The sequence below is a fragment of the Oncorhynchus gorbuscha genome, linkage group LG09 (genome assembly GCF_021184085.1).
Source record: "Oncorhynchus gorbuscha isolate QuinsamMale2020 ecotype Even-year linkage group LG09, OgorEven_v1.0, whole genome shotgun sequence".
NCBI lineage: Eukaryota > Metazoa > Chordata > Actinopteri > Salmoniformes > Salmonidae > Oncorhynchus > Oncorhynchus gorbuscha.
Genome location: NC_060181.1, coordinates 52,267,781 through 52,280,544, shown reverse-complemented (window position 1 = coordinate 52,280,544; position 12,764 = coordinate 52,267,781). Strand labels below are relative to the sequence as shown.

At 45.1% G+C, this 12,764-nt stretch overlaps 1 protein-coding gene across 1 annotated transcript in view; it reads right to left on the bottom strand.

Annotated features, from left to right (window-relative positions):
• LOC124043745 (tomoregulin-2-like) overlaps positions 1-12,195 on the bottom strand; it is a 196,510-nt gene extending 184,315 nt beyond the window's left edge. The window contains exon 1 of the mRNA XM_046362669.1: positions 11,515-12,195. Within this exon, the coding sequence (XP_046218625.1) occupies positions 11,515-11,689 (175 nt within the window). The 5' untranslated portion in view covers positions 11,690-12,195. The remainder of the gene's footprint in view (positions 1-11,514) is intronic.
• Positions 12,196-12,764: the final 569 nt, after the last annotated feature.

Below are 12,764 nucleotides of genomic sequence, written 5' to 3'. Positions count from 1 at the left end.
TGTTTATCTCAAGTAGGCCTACATTCATATTACTGCTTATGAAGGAAATTAGTTAAAGGGAATATAGGTTCTAGTGTATGGATTAAAGGAAATAATTAATTCTCATCACAATCATTTAGCATTTTATGTAGGCTACAGGCTAAATAACAGTGATAATTGCACAGTGCAAAATACGTGGATATAGGCTAATGCTTGCACTTACTTATTGCTCTCAAATGTGGCGAAAGGGGTTGAGTCTATTTTAGGTTTCAAACATGGAAATGCGACAGAACAAATCTACATTGGCAGTCAGATGATTTACAAAGGCAGGAAGGCACGCAGGCATGCTTTACAGCCTCCCGCCCATGGTTTTATCGGTTTGGCACCGAAAAGGGAAAACAAGTTAACAGCAAGTGGGAGATAAAAAGAAAATGCTATACATACAGTTGAAGTCGGAAGTTTACATACTCTTAGGTGGGAGTCATTAAAACTAGCTTTTCAACCACTCCGCACATTTCTTGTGAATTAACAAACTACAGTTTTAGCAGGTCGGTTAGGACATCTACTTAGTACATGACACAAGTCATTTTTACAACAATTGTTTAAAGACAGATTATTTTACTTATAATTCCCTGTATCACAATTCTAGTGGGTCAGAAGTTTATATACACTAAGTTGACTGTGCCTATAAATAGCTTGGAAAATTCCAGAAAATTATGTCATGGCTTTATAAGCTTCTGATAGGCTAATTGACATAATTTGATGTGTACCAGTGGATGTACCAGTGGATGTATTTCAAGTCCTACCTTCGAACTCTGTGCGTATTTGCTTGACACCATGAGAAAATCAAAAGAAATCAGCCAAGACCTCAGAAAAAAATGTGTAGAATTCCACAAGTTTGGTTCATCCTTGGGAGCAATTTCCAAACGCAGGACGTTCATCCGTACCACGTTCATCTGTACAAACAATAGTAAGCAAGTATATACACCATGGGACCACGTAGCCGTAACACAGCTCAGGAAGGAGACGCGTTCTATCTCCTAGAGACGAACTTACTTTGGTGCGAAAAGTGCAAATAAATCCCAGAACAACATCAAAGGACCTTGTGAAGATGCTGGAGGAAACAGGTACAATAGAATCGATATCCAAGGTAAAACAAGTCCTATATCGACATAACCTGAAAGGCTGCTCAGCAAGGAAGAAGCCACTGCTCTTAAACTGCCATAAAAAAAGCCAGACGACGATTTGCAACTGCACATGTGGACAAAGATTGACGTTTTTGGAGAAATGTCCTTTGGTCTGATGAAACAAAAATAGAACTGTTTGGCCATAATGACCATGGTTATGTTTGGAGGAAAAAGGGAACACCATCCCAACAGTGAAGCACTGGGGTGGCAGCATCATGTTGTTGGGGTACTTTGCTGCAGGAGGGACTGGTGCACTTCACAAAATAAATGGCATCATGAGGTAGGAAACATTATGAGGATATATTGAAGCAACATCTCAAGACATCAATCAGGAAGTTAAAGCTTGTTTATGTAACGGATGTGAAATGGCTAGCTAGTTAGCGGTGTTCGCGCTAAATAGCGTTTCAATCGGTGACGTCACTTGCTCTGAGACCTTGAAGTAGTAGTTCCCCTTGCTCTGCAAGGGCCGCGGCTTTTGTGGAGCGATGGGTAACGATGCCTCGTGGGTGACTGTTGTTGATGTATGCAGAGGGTCCCTGGTTCGCGCCCGGGTATGGGCGAGGGGACGGTCTAAAGTTATACTGTTACATTTACAAATTGGTCTTCCAAATTGACAATTACCCCAAGCATACTTCCAAAGTTGTGGCAAAATGGCATGTGTTAGCAAGTAGGCCTACAAACCTGACTCAGTTACACCAGCTCTCTGAGGAGGAATGGGCCAAAATTCACCCAACTTATTGTGGAAGAGTACCCAAAACATTTGACCCAAGTTAAACAATTTAAAGACAATGCTACCAAATACTAACTGAGTGTATGTACACTTCTGACCCACTGGGAATGTGATGAAAGAAAGAAAAGCTGAAATAAATAATTATCTCTATTATTTTGACATTTCACATTCTTAAAATAAATTGGTGATCCTACCTGACCTAAAACAGGGAATTTTTTGAGGATTAAATGTCAGGATTTGTGAAAAACTGAGAATAAATGTGTTTAGCTAAGGTGTATGTAAACTTGCGATAGATACCTGACATGTCCTCAACTGGCAGCTTCATTAAATACTACCTGCAAAACACCCGTCTCAACGTCAACAGTGAAGAGGCGACTCCGGGATGTTGGCCATCTTGGCAGAGTTCCTCTGTCCAGTGTCTGTGTTACTTTGCCCATGTTAATATTTGATTTTTTTGCCAGTCTGAGATATGGCTTTTTCTTTGCAACTCTGCCTAGAAGGCCAGCATCCCAGAGTCGCCTCTTCACTGTTGAAGTTGAGACTGGTGTTCTGTGGGTACTATTTAATGAAGCTGCCAGTTGAGGACTTGTGAGGTGTCTGTTTCTCAAACTAGACACTCTAAAGTACTTGTCTTCTTGCTCAGTTGTGCACCGGGGCCTCCCACTCCTCTTTATATTCTGGTTAGAGCTAGTTTGCGATGTTCTGTGAAGGGAGTAGTACACAACATTGTACGAGATCTTCAGTTTCTTGGCAATTTCTCACAATTTCTCACATACTGATGCTCCAGATACTCAACTAGTCCAAAGAAGGCCAGTTTTATTGCTTCTTTCATCAGAACAACAGTTTTCAGCTGTGTTAACATAATTGCAAAAGGATTTTCTAATGATCAATTAGCAATTTAAAATGATCAACTTGGATTAGCTAACACAACATGACATTGGAACATAGGAGTGATGGTTGCTGATAATGTGCCTCTGCACGCCTATGTAGATATTTCATAAAAAAATCTGCAGTTTCCAGCTACAGTAGTCATTTACAACATTAACAATGTCTACACTGTATTTCTGATCAAATGAATGTTATTTTAATGGACAAAAAATGTGCTTTACTTTCAAAAACAAGGAAATGTCTAAGTGACCCCAAACTTTTGAACAGTAGTGTCAAGTCTGGACACACATACTTATTCCAAGATTTCTCTTAATTTTTACTATTTTCTACATTGTAGAATAATAGTGAGGACATCAAAACTATTAAATAACACATGGAAACATGTAGAAAACAAAAAAGTGTTCAAGAAATCTAAATATATTTTAGATTTGAGATTCTTCCAAGTAGCAAACATTTGCCTTGATGACAGCTTTTAACACTTTTGGCATTCTCCCAACCAGCTTCATGTGGTAGTCACCTGGAATGCATTTCAATTAACAAGCGTGCCTTGTTAAAAGTGAAATTGTGGAATTTATTTCCTTAATGCGTTTGAGACAATCAGTTGTGTTGTGACAAGGTAGGTGTGGTAGGTAGGGGTGGTACACAGAAGATAGCCCTATTTGGTAAAATACCAACTCCATATTATGGCAAAAACTGCTCAAATAAGCAAAGAGAAACGACAGTCTATCATTACTTTAAGACATGAAAGTTAGTGTCATGCAGGTGATAGAGGACCCAAAAGCGACTTAACAGAAACAGAGTTTATTCAAGTCCAAACAGGGAATAACAGAAATCCTCTAGTCTGTAGAGGGGAATAACAAGAGAAGCGGCCACAGACTGCAGGTCGCTTCGGGTAGGCGCAGGCCGTAGTAGACAGAGACACCTGCTCACACGCAGCATCTGATGAAGGCAAAAAACACGACAGGACAGGGCGAAACAAATCACAGCATGGTGAATACTAAACAAGGAACCGACGGGACAGGAACGGAACACAAAGGAATAAATAGGGACTCTAATCAGGGGAAAGGATCGGGAACAGGTGTGGGAAGACTAAATGATGATTAGGGGAATAGGAACAGCTGGGAGCAGGAACGGAACGATAGAGAGAAGAGAGAGCGAGAGAGTGAGAGAGGGAGGGGGAGAGAGCGGGATAGAAAGAGGGAAAGAACCAATTAAGACCAGCAGAGGGAAACGAATAGAATGGGGAGCACAGGGACAAGACATGATAATAAATGACAAACATGACAGTACCCCCCACTCACCGAGCGCCTCCTGGCGCACTCGAGAGGAATCCTGGCGGCAACGGAGGAAATCATCGATGAGTGAACGGTCCAGCACGTCCCGAGACGGAACCCAACTCCTCTCCTCAGGACCGTAACCCTCCCAATCCACTAAGTATTGGTGACCCCGTCCCCGAGAACGCATGTCCATGATCTTATGTACCTTGTAAATAGGTGCGCTCTCGACAAGGACGGGAGGGGGAGGGAAGACGAACGGGGTGCGAAGAAAGGGCTTAACACAGGAGACATGGAAGACAGGATGGACGCGACGAAGATGTCGCGGAAGAAGTAGTCGCACAGCGACAGGATTGACGACCTGGGAGACACGGAACGGACCAATGAACCGCGGAGTCAACTTACGAGAAGCTGTCGTAAGAGGAAGGTTGCGAGTGGAAAGCCACACTCTCTGGCCGCAACAATACCTTGGACTCTTAATCCTGCGTTTATTGGCGGCTCACCGTCTGTGCCCTGTAACGGCAAAGTGCAGACCTCACCCTCCTCCAGGTGCGCTCACAACGTTGGACAAACGCTTGAGCGGAGGGAACGCTGACTCGGCAAGCTGGGATGAGAACAGAGGAGGCTGGTAACCCAGACTACTCTGAAACGGAGATAACCCGGTAGCAGACGAAGGAAGCGAATTGTGAGCGTATTCTGCCCAGGGGAGCTGTTCTGCCCAAGACGCAGGGTTTCTGAAAGAAAGGCTGCGTAGTATGCGACCAATCGTCTGATTGGCCCTCTCTGCTTGACCGTTAGACTGGGGATGAAACCCGGAAGAGAGACTGACGGACGCACCAATCAAACGACAGAACTCCCTCCAAAACTGTGACGTGAATTGCGGGCCTCTGTCTGAAACGGCGTCTAACGGAAGGCCATGAATTCTGAATACATTCTCAATAATGATTTGTGCCGTCTCCTTAGCGGAAGGAAGTTTAGCGAGGGGAATGAAATGTGCCGCCTTAGAGAACCTATCGACAACCGTAAGAATCACAGTCTTCCCCGCAGACAAAGGCAGACCGGTAATGAAGTCTAAGGCGATGTGAGACCATGGTCGAGAAGGAATGGGGAGCGGTCTGAGACGACCGGCAGGAGGAGAGTTACCCGACTTAGTCTGCGCGCAGTCCGAACAAGCAGCCACGAAACGGCGCGTGTCACGCTCCTGAGTCGGCCACCAAAAGCGCTGGCGAATAGACGCAAGAGTGCCTCGAACACCGGGATGACCAGCTAACTTGGCAGAGTGAGCCCACTGAAGAACAGCCAGACGAGTGGAAACAGGAACGAAAAGGAGGTTACTAGGACAAGCGCGCGCGACGCAGTGTGCGTGAGTGCTTGCTTAACCTGTCTTTCAATTCCCCAGACTGTTAACCCGACAACACGCCCATAAGGAAGAATCCCTCGGGATCAGTAGAAGCCACAGAAGAACTAAACAGACGGGATAAGGCATCAGGCTTGGTGTTCTTGCTACCCGGACGGTAAGAAATCACAAACTCGAAACGAGCGAAAAACAACGCCCAACGAGCTTGACGGGCATTAAGTCGTTTGGCAGAACGGATGTACTCAAGGTTCTTATGGTCTGTCCAAACGACAAAAGGAACGGTCGCCCCCTCCAACCACTGTCGCCATTCGCCTAGGGCTAAGCGGATGGCGAGCAGTTCACGGTTACCCACATCATAGTTGCGCTCAGATGGCGACAGGCGATGAGAAAAATAAGCGCAAGGATGAACCTTATCGTCAGACTGGAAGCGCTGGATAGAATGGCTCCCACGCCTACCTCTGAAGCCAACCTCGACAATGAATTGTCTAGTGACGTCAGGAGTAACGAGGATAGGAGCGGACGTAAAACGTTTTTTAAGAAGATCAAAAGCTCCCTGGGCGGAACCGGACCACTTAAAACACGTCTTGACAGAAGTAAGAGCTGTGAGAGGGGCAGCAACTTGACCGAAATTACGAATGAAACGCCGATATAAATTAGCGAAACCTAAAAAGCGCTGCAACTCGACACGTGACCTTGGAACGGGCCAATCACTGACAGCTTGGACCTTAGCGGAATCCATCTGAATGCCTTCAGCGGAAATAACGGAACCGAGAAAAGTAACGGAGGAGACATGAAAAGAGCACTTCTCAGCCTTTACGTAGAGACAATTCTCTAAAAGGCGCTGTAGAACACGTCGAACGTGCTGAACATGAATCTCGAGTGACGGAGAAAAAATCAGGATATCGTCAAGATAGACAAAAACAAAGATGTTCAGCATGTCTCTCAGAACATCATTAACTAATGCCTGAAAAACAGCTGGCGCATTGGCGAGACCGAACGGCAGAACCCGGTACTCAAAATGCCCTAACGGAGTGTTAAACGCCGTTTTCCACTCGTCCCCCTCTGATGCGCACGAGATGGTAAGCGTTACGAAGGTCCAACTTAGTAAAGCACCTGGCTCCCTGCAGAATCTCGAAGGCTGATGACATAAGGGGAAGCGGATAACGATTCTTAACCGTTATGTCATTCAGCCCTCGATAATCCACGCAGGGGCGCAGAACCGTCCTTCTTCTTAACAAAAAGAACCCCGCCCGGCCGGAGAAGAAGAAGGCACTATGGTACCGGCGTCAAGAGACACAGACAAATAATCCTCGAGAGCCTTACGTTCGGGAGCCGACAGAGAGTATAGTCTACCTCGAGGAGGAGTGGTCCCCGGAAGGAGATCAATACTACAATCATACGACCGGTGAGGAGGAAGGGAGTTGGCTCGGGACCGACTGAAGACCGTGCGCAGATCATGATATTCCTCCGGCACTCCTGTCAAATCGCCAGGTTCCTCCTGAGAAGTAGGGACAGAAGAAACGGGAGGGATGGCAGACATTAAACACTTCACATGACAAGAAACGTTCCAGGATAGGATAGAATTACTAGACCAATTAATAGAAGGATTATGACATACTAGCCAGGGATGACCCAAAACAACAGGTGTAAACGGTGAACGGAAAATCAAAAAAAAATAGTCTCACTGTGGTTACCAGATACTGTGAGAGTTAAAGGTAGTGTCTCAAATTTGATACTGGGAAGATGACTACCATCTAAGGCAAACATGGGCGTAGGCTTGTCTAACGGTCTGAAAGGAATGTTATGTTTCCGAACCCATGCTTCGTCCATGAAACAACCCTCAGCCCCAGAGTCAATCAAGGCACTGCATGTAGCACCCGAACCGGTCCAGCGTAGATGGACCGACATAGTAGTACAAGATCTAGATGAAGGGACCTGAGTAGTAGCGCTCACCAGTAGCCCTCCGCTTACTGATGGGCTCTGGCCTCTTACTGGACATGAATTAACAAAATGTCCAGCAACTCCGCAATAGAGGCACAGGCGGTTGGTGATCCTCCGTTCCCTCTCCTTAGTCGAGATGCGAATCCCTCCCAGCTGCATGGGCTCAGTCTCAAAGCCAGAGGAGGGAGATGGTTGCGATGCGGAGCAGGGAAACACCGTTGATGCGAGCTCTCTTCCACGAGCCCGGTGACGAAGATCTACCCGTCGTTCTATGCGGATGGCGAGAGCAATCAAAGAGTCCACATCTGATGGAACCTCCCGGGAGAGAATCTCATCCTTAACCACTGCGTGGAGTCCCTCCAGAAAACGAGCGAGCAGCGCCGGCTCGTTCCACTCACTAGAGGCAGCAAGAGTGCGAAACTCAATAGAATAATCCGTTATGGACCGTTCACCTTGGCATAAGGAAGCCAGGGCCCTAGAAGCCTCCCTACCAAAAACTGAACGGTCAAAAACCCGAATCATCTCCTCTTAAAGTTCTGGAACTTGTTAGAGCAATCAGCCCTTGCCTCCCAGATAGCTGTGCCCCATTCTCGAGCCCGGCCAGTAAGGAGTGAAATGACGTAAGCAACCCGAGCTCTCTCTAGAGTATGTGTTGGGTTGGAGAGAACACAATCTCACACTGCGTGAGAAAGGAGCGGCACTCAGTGGGCTGCCCGGAGTAGCAAGGTGGGTTATTAACCCTAGGTTCTGGAGGCTCGGCAGGCCAGGAAGTAACAGGTGGCACGAGACGTAGACTCTGGAACTGTCCAGAGAGGTCGGAAACCTGAGCGGCCAGGTTCTCCACGGCATGGCGAGCAGCAGACAATTCCTGCTCGTGTCTGCCGAGCATGGCTCCTTGGATCTCGACGGCAGTGTAACGAGCGTCTGAAGTCGCTGGGTCCATTCCTTGGTCGGTTCCTTCTGTCATGCAGGTGATAGAGGACCCAAAAGCGACTTAACAGAAACAGAGTTTATTCAAGTCCAAACAGGGAATAACAGAAATCCTCTAGTCTGTAGAGGGGAATAACAAGAGAAGCGGCCACAGACTGCAGGTCGCTTCGGGTAGGCGCAGGCCGTAGTAGACAGAGACACCTGCTCACACGCAGCATCTGATGAAGGCAAAAAAACACGACAGGACAGGGCGAAACACAATCACAGCATGGTGAATACTAAACAAGGAACCGACGGGACAGGAACGGAACACAAAGGAATAAATAGGGACTCTAATCAGGGGAAAGGATCGGGAACAGGTGTGGGAAGACTAAATGATGATTAGGGGAATAGGAACAGCTGGGAGCAGGAACGGAACGATAGAGAGAAGAGAGAGCGAGAGAGTGAGAGAGGGAGGGGGGAGAGAGCGGGATAGAAAGAGGGAAAGAACCAATTAAGACCAGCAGAGGGAAACGAATAGAATGGGGAGCACAGGGACAAGACATGATAATAAATGACAAACATGACAGTTAGTCAATACGGAACATTTCAAGAACTTTGACAGTTTCTTAAAGTGCAGTCGCAAAATCCATTAAGCGCTATGATGAAACTGGCTCTCATAAGGACCGCCAAAGGAAAGGAAGACCCAGAGTTAACTCTGCTGCAGAGGATAAGTTAAGTTACCAGCCCAAAGAAATGCTTTGTAGAGTTCAAGTAACAGACACATCAATATCAACTGTTCAGAGGAGACTAAGTGAATCAGGCCATCATGGTTGAATTGTTGCAAAGAAACCACTACTAAAGGACACCAATAAGAAGAAGAGACTTGCTTGGGCCAAGAAACTTGAGCAATGGACATTAGACCGGTGGAAATCTGTCCTTTTGCCTGATGAGATCAAATTTGAAATGTTTTGTTCCAGCTGTCAGTGATTTATTTAAAATTCAAGGCATACTTAACCTGCAGGGATACCACAGCATTCTGCAGCGCTACACCAACCCATCTGGTTTGAGCTTAGTGGGACTATCATTTTTTTTAACAGGACAATGACCCAACACACCTCCAGGCTGTGTAAGAGCTATTTGACCATGAAGTAGAGAGATGGAGTGCTGCGTCAGATGACCTGGCCTCCACAATCACCCGACCTCAACCCAATTGAAATGTCTTTGGATGACTTGGACCGCAGAGTGAAGCAAAAGCAGCCAACAAGTGCTCAGCTTGTGAGGGGACTCCTTCAAGACCGTTGGAAAAGCATTCCAGTTGATGTTTGAGAGAATGCCAAGAGTGTACAAAGCTGTCATCAAGGCAAAGGGTGGCTAATTTGAAGAATGTCCAATATAAAATATATTTTGACTTGTTTAAACACTTTTTGGTTACTACATGATTCCATATGTGTTATTTTATAGTTTTGAGGTCTTCACTATTATTCTACAGTGTAGAAAATAGTAAAAAATAAAGAAAAACCCTTTAATGAGTAGGTGTTCTAAAACTTTTGACCGGTACTGTACATATAATACACTGAGTGTACAAAACATTAATAACACCTTCCTAATATTTAGTTTCACGGATGTCTATTGGGTGGTGGAACATTCTTCATACACATGGGAAACTGTTGAGCGTGAAAATCTCAGCAGCATTGCAGTTCTTGACACAAACCTGTGCACCTGGCACCTACTCTGCATCTGACCGTAAGGCGCTACAGAGGGTAGTGCGAACGGCCCAGTACATCACTGGGGCCAAATTCCTGCCATTTATTAGGCAGTGTCAAAGGAAAGCCCATAGAATTGTCAGAGACTTCAGTCACCCAAGTTATAGACTGTTTTCTCTTTCTCTGCTACTCCCCCCCCCCCCCTGTACACTGCTGCTACTTGCTGTTTGTTTACCTTTGCATAGTCACTTCACCCCCACCTACATATACAGATTACCTCAACTAGCCTGTACCCCTGACTCGGTACCGGTGCCCCCCGTACATAGCCTCATTATTATAATTCTTATTGTGTTACTTTTTATTTTAGCCTACTTGGTAAATATTTTCTTCTTCTTGAATTGCACTGTTGGTTAACGGCTTGTAAAGTCAGCATTTCACGGGAAAGTCTACACTTGTATTCGGCGCATGTGGCAAATAAAGTTTAATTTGACAAATATAATCCATGTCTCAATTGTCTCAAGGCTTAAAAATCTTTGTTAAAACTGTCTTCCCCCTCCACCTACACTGATTGAAGTGGATTTAACAAGTGACATCAATAAGGATTCATAGCTTTCACCTGGACTCACCTGGTCAGTCTATGTCATGGAAAGAACAGTTTTTCATAATGTTTTATACACTGAGAATATCTAACAATAATATATTATATTCTAGTAAAATAGGCAATACGAACGGTTTGTAGCAGCCTATAGCGGAAAAATGCATAGTTGTGTGTGTGTGATGGGTAAAATAATATTGTTGGTGTCACATTTCCAATTGCTCACAAGATTAATGAGTTATTAGCATAACATGAATCAATAAAACGTGTAGACATTTATATAAATGTCTAGGAGGATTTCAGACCACTGTAGACTCGGGAGTCTGAAATATCAACTAGAATGTGGCACTTGAATTCCTCAAGTAATGAACAGATACTGAGAAATAATAGAAATGAAACATTGACAGCGACTAACAATAGAAATAACAATAGACCTATAATAATAATAATAATAATAATAATAATATGTTCATAATAATAGCCAATTTAGGCTAATTAATGAATTAAGCAAAACAATGCAAGAAAGGTAAATATTTCATGTCATGTACATTTGCATCATTGTACCATTTTAGAAAATGTTGATTAGCATAATTTGTTTGTAAATGAATGTATGTGTAGGTTTTCGATGAGAAAACCATAGACTATTGTAATATAGGGGGACCTTAGGATAACCTGAAATTCCCGAGATCTCAAGGGCTGATGACCACCTCACTTCTCGGCAATTTGGAAGAATGTTTTCTCTAAAACACAAACGATGCTATTTGCAGATAGTGTCCTCGATCATTTATTAGCTTTCCAGCCCAAATTCCCATATACATGCGGACTAGGTTATTACCATTACGACCATTACAGTCGCGCTGCGCACTAAGGTGCACACCTGGAACAGACAGAAAATATATAATAATAATGTAGCCCAAATAAATGCCCCCGACTTATCGGTGTACTCACCAGAGCAGTTCCAGCCGGTAGGCGTCTGACAGTCGCTCAGGGAAGACGGGAAAGCGCAAAGTTGCTCTACAGGTAAAGTGGCGAGAAACGAAACAACGGTGATCCAGACCCAATCTCCCACTGTCCGGCTCCCCTGGTTCGGGCGTCGGGGCTCCACCGCCACCGACAGACACATCTCAGTTCAGCGGCGTTCCCCGACTACACAAGCGAGCTGGGCAGAAGTGGTAGACACGCACCAACAACTCCGGTCCAGACGTTGGCTGTTTCAGAGGGGCGCTCAGTGACAAAGAAAGGGACATTTTCCGTGCAAGAAAGCGAGCCCCATGAAGTGATGAATCAACGGGTTCCGCCCGATCCAAGGTGGTGCAGCTTACAATATGAAGGGGGTTGGGGGAGTGGGGTGATGGAGGGTGTAGGATAGTGGGGGGGAGTTAGCCAGGTAAATCAGCGTAAGAGGACGGGCAGGAAGAGGAACGATGTTCACCCATGAGGATAGAAAATAACAAATTTAAAAAAGGGGTGGATGGAAGGAAGAAATAGAAACAAATAATGTTTATATCCCACGGTTTCGAAACGGCGACGTCCTAGTAATATCCATAAATGCCACGGGCTTAAATGAGTGGTCGGCTAGTTGTGTTCAGACGCTCAGTGAGTCCGTCAGTTGCGCTCGCCTCCTCTCTCTATATCTGGAATCCGCGTTGCGCGCACCAGCAGCAGGTTACAAGTCTGGGTATGATCACGTGGTGTTACATGCGAAAGAGGGGAGTGGGTCTCGGTAATTATACAACGCTGATTGGAGGAGAGAGAGAGAGCGAGATAGAGAGAGAGAAAGGCTTGTGGTTTCTTTCCGACCCACACAACCTACTGGGCAAAAACTGGTTGGATCAACCTTGTTTCACGTCATTTTAACCCCCAACATATATGTAAAGACGTTGAATCAGTCTGGAAAACTGATTGGAATTGCAGAAACATATAAACGTAAGGACATTTAGTATTTTTTCTCAACCAATGTTTTACCTAAATCCAATGACATGTTGAAATGGTTTCTTGATTTCACGTGAAATTTAGGTTAGTTGACAGCTCAACCAAATGTACATAAAAACTAGACGTTAAACTGACGGGAATGGTCAGTCTCTGTTTAAGGCTTGGCCTTGTAATGAGCGGGATTCGGCTTTAGTTACAGCTGAACCGTGCAGGTTTAGAATAGATGCACTTGCAATGTAATTGGTCACTAGCATTTAAAAAAAGGC